General features: G+C 43.1%; 1 protein-coding gene across 1 annotated transcript in view; it reads right to left on the bottom strand.

Moving 5' to 3' along the window:
* Positions 1-15,824, bottom strand: part of LOC123765239 (uncharacterized) — a 101,717-nt gene extending 85,893 nt beyond the window's left edge. The window contains exon 1 of the mRNA XM_045753734.2: positions 15,784-15,824. Coding sequence (XP_045609690.2) covers positions 15,784-15,798 — 15 coding nt within the window. The 5' untranslated portion in view covers positions 15,799-15,824. The remainder of the gene's footprint in view (positions 1-15,783) is intronic.
* Between the last annotated feature and the right edge of the window lie 4,833 nt (positions 15,825-20,657).

A 20,657-nucleotide genomic window follows, 5' to 3' on the forward strand; every position in this document is an offset into this window, starting at 1 on the left:
GTCAATCATTGTCTCATATTCATTTACTCATTTCATTAGTTAATTTCTCAAATGGTCACTTATGCATTTCAAGTGCTATTTGTTAGAGATTGGATATTTAAGCATTTCAAAGAATTTTTGTTATATATGGGCATTTACTCATTTCAAGGGATAATTTCTCAAATGGACGTTTTTGCATTTCAAGTGTTATTTGTTTAAGATTTGGTGTTTAACCATTTCAAAGGATTTTTGTTATATATGGGAACTTACTCGTTTCAAGGGCAAATTTCTCAAATGGTAATTTTTGCAGATCAAGGGTTATTTGTTAAAGTTCATCAAGTTGCTCATAAGTTGTATTTATTATGTTTGTTATCATATGTTCTTATTCCCCAACCCCTTAACCTAACCTCTTGTAATCTTAGTGTATTTAGTATGTTTGTTATCATTTATTCTTATTCCCCAACCCTTTAACCTAACCTTTCAGATGTAGTTTATTGTGTTTTTGACGTATGTGTTGAATATATTATCCTTTTCCTAACCTTTCAGATGTAGTTTTGTTTCTCCTTTTTGTATATTTTTACCCAAACCCACCATCCCACTTAACCTTCTTTCCTTCTTTAACTTTGTTTTCACATATAAGTTCATTCTTTATCATAGTAATAATAAAATTACAATAGTAAAGAATCAGATCTACTAAGACTTGAAATTGAGAAACAAGAGCTCAAGGGAGTGAGAGCATGAAAGAAGAGCAAGGAGTAGGAGAGAGGGGGCGGAAGAAAATGGGACCGAAGAAGAGAGAATGAGAGAGAGAGTGTAGGCATGGGGGAACTAAGATTTGAATTTGAGAAAAAGAAAAATAAGAGAATGAGAGTGAGAGTGAGAGAATGGGTGCATTAAGACTTGAATTTGAGAAAGAAGAGAGCATTTGAGCAAATGAGTGAGTGAGAGGGGGAGGAAGAGAGAGAATAAGGGAGAGAGATAGAAAAGGAGGGTTAGAAGGACTAGGAGTAAAACAAAGTAAAAGAAGGAAAGAAGGTTAAGTGGGATGGTGGGTTTGGGTAAAAATATACAAAAAGGAGAAACAAAACTACATCTGAAAGGTTAGGAAAAGGATAATATATTCAACACATACGTCAAAAACACAATAAACTACATCTGAAAGGTTAGGTTAAAGGGTTGGGGAATAAGAATAAATGATAACAAACATACTAAATACACTAAGATTACAAGAGGTTAGGTTAAGGGGTTGGGGAATAAGAACGTATGATAACAAACATAATAAATACAACTTATGAGCAACTTGATGAACTTTAACAAATAACCCTTGATCTGCAAAAATGACCATTTGAGAAATTTGCCCTTGAAACAAGTAAGTTCCCATATATAACAAAAATCCTTTGAAATGGTTAAACACCAAATCTTAAACAAATAACACTTGAAATGCAAAAACGTCCATTTGAGAAATTATCCCTTGAAATGAGTAAATGCCCATATATAACAAAAATTCTTTGAAATGCTTAAATATCCAATCTCTAACAAATAGCACTTGAAATGCATAAGTGACCATTTGAGAAATTAACTAATGAAATGAGTAAATGAATATGAGACAATGATTGACGAAACACAAAAGACAAGAAGGAATAATTATGTAAGTTAGATCATGTCTGGTTTGACTAGATAAGTTAGGATATATCAGTTTGGGAATATAAGATTAAGTTAGGTAAAGCAAGTTAGGTTAGGATAGGATAGGTAAGATAAGTTAAATAAGTTAGGTTAAGCAGGTTAAGTTAGGTAAGGTAAGGTAAGTTAGGTTAAATTATGTAAATTAGATCATGTCTGGTTTGACTAGATAAGTTAGGATACATCAGTTTGGGAATGTAAGATTAAGTTAGGTAAAGCAAGTTAGGTTAGGATAGGATAGGTAAGATAAGTTAAATAAGTTAGGTTAAGCAGGTTAAGTTAGGTAAGGTAAGGTAAGTTAAGTTAAATTATGTAAGTTAGGTAAGATAGGTAAGGTAAGGTAAGTTAGGTTAAGCAGGTTAGGTTATACAGGTTAAGTTAGGTACGTTAGGTAAGTTAGGTTAAGCAGGATAAGTTAGGTTAGGTTATGTAAGTTAGGTAAGATAGGTAAAGTTAGGTAAGATAGGTAAGGTAAAGTTAGGTTGTGCAGGTTAAGTTAAGTAAGATAGGTAATGTAAGGTAAGTCGTGTTAGGATAGGTAAAGTTAGGTTTTGCAGGTAAGTTAGGTAAGGTAAGGTAAGTTATGTTAGGATAGGTAAAGTTAGGTTATGCAGGTTAAGTTAGGTAAGATAGGTAAAGTTAGGTAAGATAGGTAAGTTAGGTTAAGCAGGATAAGTTAGGTTAGGTTAGGTAAGATAGGTAAGGTAAGATAGGTAAAGTTAGGTTATGCAGGTTAAGTTAGGTAAGTAACATTGGGTGGAGAGGATAGGTTACGTAGGTTTGAACAGTGTAGTTCAGAGAACAGTTTTAGGGTAAAGCGACTAAGGAAATATATTTTAACAAGTGCAGGTTTGGTATGAAAAGCTGAACTAGTTACATTTTGTTAGAGAAAATTTTATGACTGAAGATGTCTTAAAGAATAACATGATGGAAGAAGGAGAGTTTCTTTGATGAATGAAGGTGTCTTAGAGAACAACTTTTTGGAGAACGAAGATGAATTAGAGATCGCTTTGATGACTCTGAGAATAACTCTGGTCAACGAATATGGATTGGAAAGTTTCTCTAATGAACGAAGGTGAGTTAAGATTAACTTTTATGATTTACAGAACATCTTTGATGTCGTAGATAGCAACATTGATGTCTTAGAGAACAACTTTTGATGACTCTGAGAATAACTTTGATGAGTTTGAGAATGACTTCTGAGAACATGAGTAGTATTTTGTTAGCTCAGAGAATAACTTTTTGATGACAAAGAGAATAACTTTGATGACTCTGAGAATAACTTTGCTGTCTTAGAGAATAACTTTCAGGACTTAGAGAATGTCTTTGATGAATGGAAGGTTACTTAGAGAATAACATATCATGACTGAGAATAACTTTTGATAGCTCTTAGAATAACTTTGATGTCTTAGAGAATAACTTTAGATGTCTCTGAGAATAACTTTTATGAACGAAGATGTCTGAGATTAACTTTGACGTCTCTTGGAATAACTTTTGTGGACATGAGAATATCTTTGGATAACTCTGAGATTAACTTTGATGTCTTTGAAACAACTTTGATGAACGAGAGTGAGTTAGAGATTACCTTTGTTAACTCTGAGATCAACTTTGATGAACAAAAGTGAGTTAGAGATTACATTTGATAACTCTAAGATTAACTTTAGATGTCTCTGAGACAAACTTTTATAACATAGAAATTAACTTTAATGACCAAAAGTGAGTTACAGAATGCCTTTTGATGACACCGAGAATAACTTGATGAACAAAGATGTTTTGGAAAGTTTCTCTGAAGAACGAAGGTGACTCTGAGAATAACTTTTATGTCTTAGAGAAGAACATTGATGGTTTAGAGAGAATATCTTTGATGAAAAATGATGTCTTAGATTAACTTTGATGACTCTGTGAATAACTTTGATGACTTTGAGAACAAGTTTGATAGCTCTGAGAAAGACTTTGTTGTCTTAGAGAATAACTTTGAGGACTTAGCGAATTAATATGTTGAACGAAAGTGAGTTAGAGATTACCTTTGTTAACTCTGAGATTAACTTTGATGAACGAGAAAATACTTTTTGATGGCATCGAGAACAAGTTTGATAGCTCTGAGAATAACTTTTATGCCTTTGAGATTAACTCTAATGAACGAAGATGTCTTAGAAAGATTCTCTGATGAACGAAAGGTTACTTAGAGAATAGCATTTTGATGACTGAGATTAACTTTTTGATGACTCTGAGAATAACTTTTATGCCTCTGAGATTAACTTTAATGAACGAAGATGTCTTAGAAAGTTTCTCTGATGAATGAAAGGCTACTTAGAGAATAGCATTTTGATGACTGAGATTAACTTTTTGATGACTCTGAGAATAACTTTGAGGATGCGAGTAAATTTTTGAGTGTTTGAGAGTGTCTTTTGATATCTCGAAGAGTGCCCTTGAAGTCTTAAAGGATGTCTTTGATGTCTCGAAGGATGTCTTAGAGTGTAACTTTGGTGTCTTTGAGTAAGTCCTTGATGTATTGAAGAGTGTCTTTGATTTCTCGAAGAGTAACTTTGGTGTTACGGAGAGCACCTTTGACTATTTTTCTTACTTAACGACATATAATTTTTTTCGAAAGTGCTGAAAAAGTTACATTTGACTATTTTTTCTTACTTAGCGACATATAATTTAGTTACGAAAGTGTTGAAAAAGTTACATTTGACTCTTTTAGTTGAGGAAAGACAAGAAAAAAATATGACGACAGTGACTATTTTAGTGCTCCACAAAGTATAAATGTCAGTTAAGAACGACGATGATAGATATCTTTGACTATATTTTCTTACTTGACGAAACATAATGGCTGTTACGAAATGATGAATATGACTTTTTCTGTTGATTGATGGATAATTTTAGTTATGAAATGACAATGAAACATGAAGAACACGGTTATTTTCTGATGACTAGGGAATAAGTTTAGTATTGAACAGTTTTGGAAAGTTTCCTTTGACAATTTTTTCTTACTTGATGAAACATAGCGGCTGTTAAGAAAGTGCTGAAAGAAGTTTCCTTTGACAATTTTTAGCTAAGAGAAAGGTTGTTTTTAGTTAAGAACAGTGTTGAACGAGGCTATTTCTGACTATTTTTAGTTGACTGGATAATAAGTTTAGTTGAGAAATGACGAAAGTGACTATGTTTTAGTTGATTGGCGAAAGATTTTTTTAGTTAAGGAACGTTAAATAACATGTAAGGGGAAAAACCCAGTGAACATACGGTGAACATGGCAAAGAACATATGTAAGAAAAGTTGATGAATACAGTGAACATGCTGGGAATATGAACTTACAGAGAACATGAAAACATGATAAGGAGAATAGGGAATACAAAGAATGAACAATGGACTTGTGAAGAACATGGAGAATATGACAAAGAATGTAGAAAACATGTAAGTGAAGGTGAAAAACGAAGTGATCTTGTGAGGAACATGAACTTGTAGAGGAACATGAATATTGACAAAGAACACAAAAATATGGAAGTTAGCATGAATATTGAGTATAAAAGTTGTAAAGAGAACATGTGATGAACATGAAAACATAGAAAATATGACTAGAATTTGTAGAGAACATAATGAGACTAAGAGAAAGATTACAGAAAAAATGGAGATACTTGTGAAAATATGAACTGAATGGGACTGTGAACATTTGAAGAACATGGAGTGAACACGGATGAGAATACGAAGAACACAGTGAATATAGAGAAAATATGCAAATACAGTATGATTATTGAAGGTTTGGATACGTTGGGGATGAGAAGGGTAAGGTAATTACTCTGATAAAGAGATAGGCTGGAGAGGGACTTGATCGGATATATTTATGTCCGATGATCTAAGACAGAGGAAATGGAGCTTGGTTAATGCCCTGATTAATTTTACTACGTTAGAAATAAGGCGATCCTAAATCTCAGATGATTTAGTTGGAAATAAAGAACTTGTACAAAATGAACTAAGCTGGGGGACAAGAGTTGAAACTTGATAACTAAACTGGTTTTTATTTACTATGTCTGAAAATGTAGTTGGGTGTTTAAATCTCAGGGGGATTTGGACTGATAGTAATGAATTTACAGGAGTGAACTTGGACAGAGGACAAGAGCTAGAGTTTTATAATTGTTTACATCATATTTACTATGTCTGAAATACAGAGGGTAAAAATTTGGGGGAAATTGATGGGTTATTTACAAAGACTTGAGGGTGGAAGAGGGTGGGGGGACGAGAGCTGGAGCTCAGTAACTGACTTGATCTTATTTTACTATGACTGAAATATGACTATTTAAAATTTCAGGGGGATTGGACTGCTAGTAGCGAAAATGTGGTCTCTACCAAATTTGGGTCTTCAATTGGAACTGTGATTAATTTTGATCAAGAACTGGACTCTGATGAATTTTGGCACAAAGTAGACTCTGGCGAATTTGAGCATAAACTGGACTCTGACGAAAATTGGGTATAAAATGGACTCTGTCAAATTTTCACAGATTACAGGACACTGATGAAATTTGCTCTCAAAGTATACTCTGGCGAATTTCTGTTGATAATTGGACTCTGATGAAATATGAGCTTAAAACTGTCTCTGACGAATTTTGCTCTCTAAGTAGACTCTGGCGAATTTCTGTTGATAATTGGACTCTGATGAAATATGAGCTTAAAACTGTCTCTGACTAATTTTGGTAGCAAAGTAGACTCTGGCGAATTTCTGTTGATAATTGGACTCTGATGAAATATGAGCTAAAAACTGGGCTCTGTTCAATTTTGGTCTTTACAGGTGAAATAGCCGTAAATGGATATAAAACTAAATGTTATGGATAAGTTGTCTGTTTTCCTTAACAAAACATCTAAGACAATATTCTCTGAAAATGGTCCTTTTACAAATTCGGTCATAAACATATAAATAAACTTCTATGATTATTTGAAACTCTGAAAATAGCTGTAAGGAAATAGGAGGAGAGAGAGAGAGAGGGACGGTCCAGATATTATTATGGAGAAGATAAGATACGATTACCGAGGTGACCTGAAGGCCGCGTCTGGCTGACGTCTAAAGTAAAAACAGGTGAGGCGACAGATTGCTATTTCTCCCATAAGACCTTAACAAACTTCTAAGTCTCGGAAATTATTTTTCTCATAAGAAATCCTTACTTCTAAAATCTGTGACTGACAAAATTTACCTGAAAACTCTGACATGCTACACACGATATTTCTAAATTCGCCTGAAAACCCTGACATGCTACAGACGATTTTCTGCCAAAAAAAAAATCGTCTGTGGACTGTACAGTCCACAGGGGTCCTCTGGCCAAAAAAAAAATCGTCTGTGGCTCTTACCCCCTACTACTCCTGGCGTCTCATGCCCCTGGCGTGTCATGCCTCTGGCGTGTCATGCCCCTTTCGTGCCATGCCCCTGGCGTGTCATGCCCCTGGCGTGTCATGGCTCTTGCGTGCCATGCCCTTGGCGTCTCATGCCCCTGGCGTCTCATACCCCTGACGTGTCATGCCCCTGGCGTCTCATGCCCCTGGCGTCTCATGCCCCTAGCGTCTCATGGCCCTGGCGTTTCATGGCCCTAGCGTCTCTTACTCCTGGCGTCTCATGCCCCTGGCGTGTCATGTCCCAGGCGTGTCATGCCCCTGGCGCCTCATGCCCTTAGCGTTTCATGGCCCTGGCGTCTCATGGCACTGGCGTTTCATGCCCCTATAGCGTGTCATGCCCCTGGCGTGTCATGCCCCTGGCGTGTCATGTTCCAGGCGTGTCATGCCCCTGGCGCCTCATGCCCTTAGCGTTTCATGGCCCTAGCGTCTCATGGCCCTGGCGTTTCATGCCCCTATAGCGTGTCATGCCCGTGGCGGCTCATGTGCCTGGCGTCTCATGGCCCTAGCGTCTCATGGCCCTGGCGTCTCAAGGCTCTGGCGTCTCATGGCCCTGGCGTCTCATGGCTCTGGCGTCTCATGCCCCTAGCGTCTCATGGCCCTGGCGTCTCCTGGCCCTAGCGTCTCATGGCTCTGGCGTCTCATGGCCCTGGCGTCTCATGGCCCTGGCGTCTCATGGCTCTGGCGTCTCATGGCCCTGGCGTCTCATGGCTCTGGCGTCTCATGCCCCTAGCGTCTCATGGCCCTGGCGTCTCAAGGCTCTGGCGTCTCATGGCCCTGGCGTCTCATGGCTCTGGCGTCTCATGCCCCTAGCGTCTCATGGCCCTGGCGTCTCATGGCCCTAGCGTCTCATGGCTCTGGCGTCTCATGGCCCTGGCGTCTCATGGCCCTGGCGTCTCATGGCTCTGGCGTCTCATGCCCCTAGCGTCTCATGGCAGTGGCGTCTCATGGCCCTGGCGTCTCATGCCCCTAGCGTCTCATGGCTCTGGCGTCTCATGGCCCTGGCGTCTCATGGCTCTGGCGTCTCATGCCCCTAGCGTCTCTTGGCTCTGGCGTCTCATGCCCCTAGCGTCTCATGGCTCTGGCGTCTCATGGCCCTGGCGTCTCATGGCTCTGGCGTCTCATGGCCCTGGCGTCTCATGGCCCTGGCGTCTCATGGCCCTGGCGTCTCATGGCCCTGGCGTCTTATGCCTCGGGCGTGTTATGTCCCTGGCGTCTCATGCCGCTGGCTTCTCATGCCCCTAGTGTGTCATGTCCCTAGCGTCTCGTGTCAAAAGCGTCTCATGCCCCTGACGTCTCAAGGCTCTGGAGTCTCATGGCCCTGGCGCCTCATGCCCCTGGCGTCTCATGCCCCTGGCGTCTCATGCCTCATGCCCCTGGCGCCTCATGCCCCTGGCGTCTCATGCCTCTGGCGTCTCATGCCTCATGCCCCTGGCGTGTCATGCCCCTGGCGTGTCATGCCCCTGGCGTGTCATTCTCCTGGCGCCTCATGCCCCTGGCGTCTCATGCCTCTGGCGTCTCATGCCTCATGCCCCTGGCGTGTCACGCCCCTGGCGTGTCATTCTCCTGGCGCCTCATGTTCCTGGCGTGCCATGGCCCTGGCCTGTCATGCCTCTGGCGTATCGTGCCCCTGGCGTCTCATGCCCCTGGCGTCTCATGCCCCTGACGTGTCATGCCCCTGGCGTGTCATGCCCCTGGCGTCTCGTGCCCCTGGCGTGTTATGCCCCTGGCGTGTCATGCCCCTGGCGTCTCATGCCCCTGGCGTCTCATGCCTCATGCCCCTGGCGTCTCATGCCTCATGCCCCTGGCGTCTCATGCCTCATGCCCCTGGCGTCTCATGCCCCTGGCGTGTCATGGCCCTGGCGTCTCATGCCCCTGGCGTCTCATGCCCCTGGCGTCTCATGCCCCTGGCGTCTCATGCCCCTGGCGTCTCGTGCCCCTGGTGTGTCATGCCCCTGACGTGTTATGCCCCTGGCGTGTTATGCCACTGGTGTGTCATGCCCCTGGCGTCTCATGCCACTGGCGTTTCATGTCCTTGGCATGTCATGGCCCTGGCATGTAATGCCCCTGGCGTCTCATGGCCCTTGCGTGCCATGCCCCTGGAGTGTCATGCCCCTGGCGTGTCATGGCCCTTGTGTGCCATGCCCTTGGCGTGTCATGCCCCTGGCGTGTCAAGCCCCTGTCATGACATGGCTCTAGTATGGCATGCCCCTCGCGTGGCATGGCCTTGACGTGTCATGCCCCTGGCATGTCATGCCCGCGGCGTCGCATGGCCCTGGCGTGTCATGTCCCTGGCGTGTCATGCCCCTGGCGTGTCATGGTCCTGGCGTGTCATGCCCCTGGCGCCTCATGCCCCTAGCGTCTCATGGCCCTGGCGTCTCATGGCCCTGGCGTCTCATGCCCCTGGCGTCTCATGCCCCTGGCGTCTCATGCCCCTGGCGTCTCATGCCCCTGGCGTCTCATGCCCCTAGCGTGTCATGGCCCTTGCGTGTCATGCCCCGGGCGACTCATGCCACTTGCGTCTCATGCCCCTGGCGTTTCAAGGCTCTGGAGTCTCATGGCCCTGGCGTCTCATGGCCCTGGCGTCTCATGCCCCTGGGGTCTCAAGTCCCTAGCGTCTCATGCCCCTGACGTCTCATGCCCCTGACGTCTCAAGGCTCTGGAGTCTCATGCCCCTGGCGTCTCATGCCCCTGGCGTCACACACGAAAGTTCCCCACTCACCTGACTCTAGCCCCCACACACCTGACCCTTGACTCACACCTGAATCTAGCCCCACACACCTGATTCTTAACCCACACACCTGACTCTTGGCCCACACACACACCTGATTCTTAACCCACACACCTGACTCTTGGCCCACACACCTGAATCTTGCCCCAAACGCCTGACTCTAGACCCAAACACATGCTATTGCCCCATACACCTGAGTCTTTCCCCACATACCTGACTCTTGCCCAATACACACCTGAGTCCTGCCCCACACACTTGACTCTTGCCCAATACACACCTGAGTCTTGTCCCACACACCTGAATCTTGCCCCACACACCTGACTCTTGCCCCACACACCTGACTCTTGCCCCACACACCTGACTCTTGCCCCACATACCTACCGGACTGGTTATTGTCTTTCCCAAGGACGTCTTCTGGAGTAGCTCCCGCCCCAGGCGCTCCCTACTCAACACCATCCTCGCCTCTCTCTCTCCTGCCTCTCCTCCTATGCCCCTTGTGTGCATTTCGTCCGAATTTTTCTCACATCCTTCTCATTTTCCTTTCACTTATTTCCTTTTTTTGTTTCCTCTCATCTAGTTTTTCACTTATTTCTGTATCTTTACTTGTTTTTCATTTAAGTGTTCTCTCTTGATGATTTTCTTTATTCCTCTGTTTCCCTTCTTCCATTTTACACGGAAGGTTACACTCTTGAAATTTGGCTCATATCTATTCCTCATCTTTTATTTCTATCTCTTATAGCCACTCTTCTCCCCTTTCCTCCCTCATTACTTCTTCAAGAACTTCTACCAAAACCGAGAATAAACGTTCCATTCCCATCTCCTCATATTAGTATTTACGAAGCCATGTTGATGTTGGGCTCAAGGCCTGTCAACCACATGAGAGGTTATTAAGGCCTGTCAACCACATGAGAGGTTATTAAGGCCTGTCAACCACATGAGAGGTTAGTAAGGCCTGTCAACCACATGAGAGGTTATTAAGGCCTGTCAACCACATGAGAGGTTAGTAAGGCCTGTTAACCACATGAGAGGTTATTATGGGCTGTCAACCACATGAGAGGTTAGTAAGGTCTGTCAACCACATGAGAGGTTAGTAAGGCCTGTCAACCACATGAAAGGTTAGTAAGGCCGCTTCAACAGCTTCCCTGATTAATCAGCATGAAATTTAGTCCTTAACATTAGTTCAGAACTAAACAAACCTCTTAGCGTATACACAGTTAAGGTTGAAACTGAGGTACACCATGGTATACATATATATATATATACATATATATATATATATATATATATATATATATATATATATATATATATATATATTACATATATATATATATATATATATATATATATATATATATATATATATATATATGTAATATATATATATATATATATATATATATATATATATATATATATATAATATATATATATATATATATATATATATATATATATATATATATATATATATATATATATATATATATATATATATATATATATATATATAACTTTTGCCAACAAACTCCTCCCCCCCCCCCCCCAACAGGTCAATATGTTCCGTAGTACCATCCCGGACCTTGAGGTTGCGGTACCTCAGCTCTCCTGACCTTGCACCGTCACCTTGCCCAGGCGGGGTGTTGCACAGCTCACAGTTCAAACTCGGCGACTCCCACGAGTGCTCTGTGACACCTGGTCATGAAGTGTGCTGCAGAATAGTTCAATTTTGTTATTAACACGTTTAGGTACGCCTGCATTTGTGCAGCTACCCCTAGACTATGTGAAAGGCAGTACAGTGGGAAAAACTAGCTACGTGATGCTAAAAATCCGTATCACACAGGATGGTTAGTCCTACAGAGGCATGTGTTAAGTAGTCTGCAGTGGTAAACTCTGGTTGCATTATGAGGATAGAATAGTTTTGAACTCGACAAATGCTCCCGAAATCTGACGTTCCTCTCACAGTGAGTTTCGGTGAATATAATCGCCCTCTTTCCCATCTCTCATTTTTCCTTCTTCGTTTATCCCTTTATTTACTTCACTAGCTCTCCCTCCCTCCCTCCCTCCCTTCACCAACATTCTTCACGATCAGTTATTCACGCTCTCTCATTATCTCTTGTCATCATCTCTGCATTGAATGCTCGCTCCCGCCAGGACTCGCTAAACACACCAACTGTAATTTCAATATACGTTCACATAGGTGAGGGTGGGAGAGCATCAGCGATGCGAGGCTGACACTCACATGCACCCAGCGTCTACACGGAGCTGTTGCATGACTTGCACACGCTCCAAGATGGGCCGAACAGAGCTTTGATAGAGGTCACCCCCGGGTTGACCTGGGGGTGACCTAAGATAACGGAGAATGAAGATGAGTGATGATAAATGGAGGCCTTTTGAGAAAGTATCATCAGCAATCTCCATACTTTCCACAAATACATGGAGGGTAGACATCAAAACAAACTTATTGCTTGAAGCACATATAAAACATTTAACATCAGCGCCATATGCAATATAGGCAGCCGTGATACGTATTTGAGAGTATGAACGGTTCATCACTTGTTCACCATACGAGCTCTGCAGGACAACGAAGCTTGAAGTCCTTATTTCGAAAAGCTCATATAGATAGGAAATATGCAGGGATATGCAACCAGTCTAACATGAAACATTCAATAAATATATTACGAGGACTGAGAAGAAAGAAAAGAGAGGCATGATCATGATATAAGAAATTTTTACGTGTATCAACAAGGTAAACAAAAGCCTTCATATATGCCAATACACACACACACACACACACACACACACACACACACACACACACACACACACACACACACACACACACACACGGATGCAGGCTACTAATCATGGGAGACTTCAACCATGGGAAGATAGATTGGGGGAACAGAGACCCACATGGAGGCCCAGACACATGGAGAGCTAAGCTGCTGGATGTGGCAACAAGAAACTTTCTAAGTCAACACGTCAAGGGACCGACAAGAATGAGAGGAGGGGATGAACCAGCATTGCTTGACCTGATATTTACCCTAAATGAGTCGGATATAAGGGAAGTTAAGTTGGAAGCCCCCTTGGGAATGAGTGATCATAGTGTATTTAGCTTTGAGTACCTGGTTGAGCTAGGAATTATCACCCACAAAAAAGAACTGGGAAACAAAGGGCTGGTGTACCGATAGGGAAACAATGAGGAGATGAATAAATTCCTATGGGATATACATTGGGACACAGAACACGAAACCATTTCTGTACAAGACATGATGGACTATGTAACCCAAAAATGTCAGGAGGCTGTAAGCAGGTTTGTCCCAGCCCGACAGGAAAAAACAGAGAAGCAAAGGAAGAATCCGTGTTTTAACAGGGAATGTATGAAAGCAAAGGAGCTGAACAAAAGGGTTATGGAGGAACTTCCGTAATAACTGAACACCAGAAAGTAGAGATAGATACCAGAGAACCAAGAACGAGTATGTTAGTGTGAGAAGAGCAGCTGAGAAAAGGTATGAAAATGATATAACTAATAAAGCCAAGACCGAACCAAAGCTACTACACAGTCACATCAGGAGGAAGACAACAGTGAAGGAACAGGTGATGAAACTTAGGGTGGGCGAGGACAGGTACACAGAGAATGACAAAGAGGTGTGTGAAGAACTCAACAAAAGGTTCCAGGAGGTCTTTACAATAGAACAGGGAGAAGTCACGGCGCTAGGAGAGGTGGCAGCAAACCAGGTGACCTTGGAAAAGCTCGAAATTACAAGAGATGAGGTCAAGAAGCCCCTATTGGAGCTGGATGTGAGAAAAGCTGTTTGGCCGGACGCAATCTCACCATGGGTATTGAAAGAGTGTGCAGGAGCACTTTGCTTGCCACTCTCCATAGTGTATAGTAGGTCACTGGAAACGGGAGACCTACCAAAAATATGGAAGACTGCTAATGTAGTACCAATATACAAAAAGGGTGACAGACAAGAGGCACTGAACTACAGGCCAGTGTCCTTAAGTTGTATACCACACAAGGTGATGGAGAAGATTGTGAGAAAAAACCTAGTAACACATCTGGAGAGAAGAGGCTTCGTGACAACCCATCAACATGGGTTCAGGGAGGGTAAATCTTGCCTTACAGGATTGATAGAATTCTACGATCAGGTGACAAAGATTAAGCAAGAAAGACGATGGGCGGACGGCATTTTTTTGGACTGTCGGAAAGCCTTTGACACAGCACCCCATACAAGGTTGATGCATAAGCTGGAGAAACAGGCAGGAGTAACTGGTAGGGTGCTCCGGTGGTTAAGGGAGTACCTAAGCAATAGGAAGCAGAGAGTTACAGTGAGGGGTGAGACCTCAGAATGGCGTGAAGTCACCAGTGGAGTCCCACAGGGCTCTGTACTTGGACCTATCCTGTTTCTGATATACGTAAATGATCTCCCAGAGGGTATAGACTCATTCCTCTCTATGTTTGCCGACGACGCCAAAATTATGAGAAGGATTAAGACAGAGGTGGACAGCTTGAGGCTTCAAGAAGACCTGGACAAGCTGCAGGAATGGTCAAACAAATGGCTGTTAGAGATTAACCCAAGCAAATGTAATGTAATGAAGATAGGGGTAGGAAGCAGGAGACCAGATACAAAGTATGATTTGGGAGATGAAATACTTCAAGAGTTAGAGAGAGAGAAAGACCTGGGGGTTGATATCACTCCAGACCTGTCCCCTGAAGCTCATATCAAGAGGATAACATCAGCAGCATATGCCAGGTTGGCTAACATAAGAACGGCCTTTAGAAACTTGTGTAAGGAATCTTTCAGAACATTATATACCACATATGTCAGACCAATCCTGGAGTATGCGGCTCCAGCATGGAGTCCATATCTAGTCAAGCATAAGACTAAACTGGAAAAGGTTCAAAGGTTTGCCACCAGACTAGTACCCGAGCTGAGAGGTATGAGCTACGAGGAGAGACTACGGGAATTAAACCTCACTTCGTTGGAAGACAGAAGAGTTAGGGGGGGATATGATCACCACATTCAAGATTCTCAATGGAATCGACAGGGTTGATAAAGACAGGCTATTTAACACAAGGGGCAGACGCACTAGGGGACACAGGTGGAAACTGAGTGCCCAAATGAGCTACAGAGATATTAGAAAGAACTTTTTTAGTGTCCGAGTGGTTGATAAATGGAATGCATTAGGAAGCGATGTGGTGGAGGCTGACTCCATACACAGTTTTAAGTGTAGATATGATAGAGCCCATTAGGCTCAGGAACCTGTACACCTGTTGATTGATGGTTGAGAGGCGGGACCAAAGAGCCAGAGTTCAACCCCCGCAAGCACAACTAGGTGAGTACACACACACACACACACACACACACACACACACACACACACACACACTCACACACACACACACACACCCTCACACACACACACACACACACACACACACACACACACACACACACACACACACACACACACACACACACACACACACACACACACACACACACACTCACACACACACACACACACCCTCACACACACACACACACACACACACACACACACACACACACACACACACACACACACACACACACACACACACACACACACACACACACACACACACACCCTCACACACACACACACACACACACACACACACACACACACACACACACACACACACACACACACACACACACACACACATACACACTGACATTGAAGTAGTCGAAACCTTAAAGCAGAGACTAGCACAAAAACGTACCTGTATGCAGGGCATATTGCTGATAATTCACTTATGAGCATCACGTTTTCTTCATCAAAACATAAACCAACCTTTTAATACAGCGTTAATTTGTTTACTTTCCATTCCAATAGGACTGTGAACGGCAAACAAAATAAAAACAGCTAACTCTTGATAATCAGCTGATGTGTTTGTCCATTCCAAACAATACGCCCCACCCACCTTAGTCTTAATCTGCGCCACACACCCAGCCAAGACTCACCCAGGTCCGCTCCATGTCGCAACCTTGAGGACACTAAGCTCGGACCTTGGCCTTCGCGCCAGTTTTATGCGCCTGTTGCAACCTCATCTGTATCCTTGCCACATGTCTGCGGAGGAAGCCACTATCTGTCAGTTTCTTGAAGGATCAGCATTGTACATACCAACATTTAAGAATGAATTCATGGATAATCATTCGAAGGTGAAGCATGTGTGTTATACACACACAGTTGCGAACCGATTACTAGGGAAAAGGTCAATTGTAGACATGGTATCAACGTACAAGATACTGAGGCAAAATAAATCAAGATAAACTATTAAAAGGAGACGTAGCATTAGACGAGACATTTGGAAACAGGAATAAAGAATTTCTTCATTGTACGAGAAGTATTGACCACGTGGAATGAACTAAGAGAAGACGTCACAGAGATCAGCTCGCTGGTCCGCCAGTGTGACCAGACCCATAACAACAATATGGGGTACAACTTGTTTTACCCATCTTAAATGTCCCAAAATAATAATTAGAATGTAATCATTCGTAAACTGACTCAATTGATTAACATAAGGGTTACACTAAAAGGAATAGAGAAATGCCTTGAGATAACAGAGATAGAGAAGATAACGGGACGGGGAATTTGAAGGAGGCAGCAGATAGCTATCCAAGGACCCCTTATCCAAGGATTCAAGCAATACGAAAAAACCTCTCTTAATAATGCAGTTTTCTTTTGGGGAAAATTTAATGAATGCATTAGTATGTTTGGCGCCTTAAATATATTTGTTTTCCTTCTTCGGCTATGTTCTTATCTCCTTAGGAGGAGGAAACTTTCCGGGAATGTCGGGAGTCATGCGCGAGGAAGTGTCTGTTCGGGAGAATATCGCGCCGTTTCTGAAGTGGCTTGCTCAAACGTACTTTAGTACGATTTCTCTCTTTTCATATTTTTCAAGTGAGAGAGAGAGAAAGAGAGTGAGTGTGTGTGTAATAGTGCTGTGAGAGTGTGTGGTAGTGTGTGGTAGTGTTGTGAGTGTGTATGGTAGTGTTGTGAGTGTGTGTGGTAGTGTTGTGAGTGTGTGTTGTAGTATTGTAAGAGTGTGTGGTAGTGTTGTGAGAGTGTGTGGTAGTATTGTAAGAGTGTGTGGTAGTGTTGTGAGAGTGTGTGGTAGTGTTGTGAGAGTGTGTGTGGTAGTGTTGTGAGTGTGTGTGGTAGTGTTGTGAGAGTGTGTGGTAGTGTTGTGCGAGTGTGTGGTAGTGTTGTGCGAGTGTGTGGTAGTGTTGTGAGAGTGTGTGTGGTAGTGTTGTGAGAGTGTGTGGTAGTGTTGTGAGAGTGTGTGGTAGTGTTGTGAGAGTGTGTGGTAGTGTTGTGCGAGTGTGTGGTAGTGTTGTGAGAGTGTGTGGTAGTGTTGTGAGAGTGTGTGGTAGTGTTGTGAGAGTGTGTGTGTGGTAGTGTTGTGAGAGTGTGTGGTAGTGTTGTGAGAGTGTGTGGTAGTGTTGTGAGAGTGTGTGGTAGTGTTGTGCGAGTGTGTGGTAGTGTTGTGAGAGTGTGTGTGGTAGTGTTGTGAGAGTGTGTGGTAGTGTTGTGAGAGTGTGTGGTAGTGTTGTGCGAGTGTGTGGTAATGTTGTGAGAGTGTGTGGTAGTGTTGTGAGTGTGTGTGGTATTGTTGTGAGAGTGTGTGGTAGTGTTGTGCGAGTGTGTGGTAGTGTTGTGAGAGTGTGTGGTAGTGTTGTGAGAGTGTGTGGTAGTGTTGTGTGAGTGTGTGTGTGGTAGTGTTGTGAGAGTGTGTGTGTGGTAGTGCTGTATGAGTGTGTGGTAGTGTTGTGCGAGTGTGTGGTAGTGATGTGAGTGTGTGTGTGTGTGTGTGTGTGTGTGTGTGTGTGTGTGTGTGTGTGTGTGTGTGTGTGTGTGTGTGTGTGTGTGTGTGTGTGTGTGTGTGTGTGTGTGTGTGTGTGTGTGTGTGTGTGTGTGTGTGTGTGTGTGTGTGTGTGTGTGTGTGTGTACTCACCTAGTTGTACTCACCTAGTTGTGCTTGCGGCGGTTGAGCTCTGGCTCTTTGGTCCCGTCTCTCAACTGTCAATCTACAGGTTTACAGATTCCTGAGCCTATTGGGCTCTATCATATCTACACTTGAAACTGTGTATGGAGTCAGCCTCCACCACATCGCTTCCTAATGCATTCCATTTGTCAACCACTCTGACACTAAAAAAGTTCTTTCTAATATCTCTGTGGCTCATTTGGGCACTCAGTTTCCACCTGTGTCCCCTAGTGCGTGTGCCCCTTGTGTTAAACAGCCTGTCTTTATCAACCCTGTCGATTCCCTTGAGAATCTTGAATGTGGTGATCATGTCCCCCCTAACTCTTCTGTCTTCCAAAGAAGTGAGGTTTAATTCCCGTAGTCTCTCCTCGTAGCTCATACCTCTCAGCTCGGGTACTAGTCTGGTGGCAAACCCTTGAACCTTTTCCATTTTAGTCTTATACTTGACTAGATATGGACTCCATGCTGGAGCAGCATTCTCCAGGATTGGTCTGACATATGTGGTATATAATGTTCTGAAAGACTCCTTACACAAGTTTCTAAAGGCCGTTCTTATGTTAGCCAACCTGGCATATGCTGCTGATGTTATCCTCTTGATATGAGCTTCAGGGGACAGGTCTGTCGTAATATCAACCCCCAGGTCTTTCTCTCTCTCTGACTCTTGAAGTATTTCATCTCCCAAATGGTACCTTGTATCTGATCTCCTGCTTCCTACCCCTATCTTCATTACATTACATTTGCTTGGGTTAAACTCTAACAGCCATTTGTTCGACCATTCCTGCAGCTTGTCCAGGTCTTCTTGAAGCCTCAAGCTGTTCTGTGTCTTAATCCTTCTCATAATTTTGGCGTCGTCAGCACACATTGAGAGAAATGAGTCTATACCCTCTGGGATATCATTTACGTATATCAGAAACAGGATAGGTCCAAGTACAGAGCCCTGTGGGACTCCACTGGTGACTTCACGCCAGTGTGAGGTCTCACCCCTCACTGTAACTCTCTGCTTCCTATTGTTTAGGTACTCCCTTATCCCCTGGAGCGCCCTACCAGTTACTCCTGCCTGTTTCTCCAGCTTATGCATCAACCTCTTATGGGGTACTGTGTCAAAGGCTTTCCTACAGTCCAAAAAAATGCAGTCCGCCCACCCTTCTCTTTCTTGTTTAATCTTTGTCACCTGATCGTAGAATTCTATCAAGCCTGTAAGGCAAGATTTACCCTCCCTGAACCCATGTTGATGGGTTGTCAGGAAGTCTCTTCTCTCCAGATGTGTCACTAGGTTTTTTCTCACAATCTTCTCCATCACCTTGCATCGTATACAAGTTAAGGACACTGACTTGTAGTTCAGTGCCTCTTGTCTGTCACCCTTTTTGTATATTGGTACTACATTAGCAGTCTTCCATATTTCTGGTAGGTCCCCCGTTGCCAGTGACCTACTATACACTATGGAGAGTGGCAAGCAAAGTGCTCCTGCACACTCTTTCAATACCCATGGCGAGATTCCATCCGGCCCAACAGCTTTTCTCACATCCAGCTCCAATAGGTGCTTCTTGACCTCATCTCTTGTAATTTCGAACCTACCCAAGGTCACCTGGTTTGCTGCCACCTCTTCTAGCGCCGAGACATCTCCCCGTTCTATTGTAAAGACCTCCTGGAACCTTTTCTTGAGTTCTTCACACACCACTTTGTCATTCTCTGTGTACCTGTCTTTGCCCACCCTAAGTTTCATCATCTGTTCCTTCACTGTTGTCTTCCTCCTGATGTGACTGTGTAGTAGCTTTGGTTCGATCTTGGCTTTATTAGCTATATCATTTTCATACCTTTTCTCAGCTGCTCTTCTCACAGCTGTGTGTGTGTGTGTGTGAGTGTGTGTGTGTGAGTGTGTGTGGTAGTGTTGAGATTGTGTGAGGTAGTGTTGTGAGAGGTCATTTGTAATATAAACAAATCTTTTGTTTATATTAAAATCGCTCCTCCGTGTTGTGTAGTAGAGAAAAAATTAATTATATCAAGTTTACGTAAAGTTACGAGGGCAACCTTAGCCGACGGAGCAAACTTACGAAGGTTTTCCTTCTTAGTGTACCTACCTGAATACCGACGTAGCCGCTACGAAGGTGCTAAGAAGGAAAAACATTCGTAAGTACCTTCGTGAATCTGGTCCCTGAGCTCCGGGTCCTATAAAATTGGCATTGCACACCTGAGTATATAGGAATATGATACACGTAAAATTGATTACGTGCACAACACAACTCATGTTGTTATTGATCCCATCCTATGTAAGGGTCGGCAAAATAATTAAATGGTGCTATTTTGTTCACCATTTAGAACAACACTAGGTTATGGTAATATATATCCTACCCTAATGCGGGTTGGCACAATTATTTTAATGAGACTAGGTTGTTCATTATTTACTTCAACACTAGTCTATAGTAATATCCTACCCTAATGAGGGTTGGCAACTAGCTACTGTATATATTGTGCAATGGGGACAAAGATGTAATAAAATTTATTTGGATTATTATTTTATACGTTAAATGTTTCTCCTACTAAAAAAATATATAAATAACTAGGTTTGGTAGCCTCTCATCAGCCTCTGGTGATATTTAATGGTAATAATTATTTTATTAGCCACATAAGTTTGAGATTCTCGTGAGAGGTGTACTTCGTCAGGAGATAAGTTCTCATGGAATAAACGAGCAGTAAAATGGGTGTAGGTGTGTTACGGACCCGAATCCAGCGTCCGAGCACGGAGCAGTGACGACCGCGCCATCTGTGGGTCAGCTCCCGAAACCCCCTCCAAATGGACGACGACACCTGGTGAGGACGAGGTGTACTGGCCACGAGGGCCAGTTTCCAGTC

The sequence above is a fragment of the Procambarus clarkii genome, chromosome 33 (assembly GCF_040958095.1).
Source record: "Procambarus clarkii isolate CNS0578487 chromosome 33, FALCON_Pclarkii_2.0, whole genome shotgun sequence".
Lineage (NCBI taxonomy): Eukaryota > Metazoa > Arthropoda > Malacostraca > Decapoda > Cambaridae > Procambarus > Procambarus clarkii.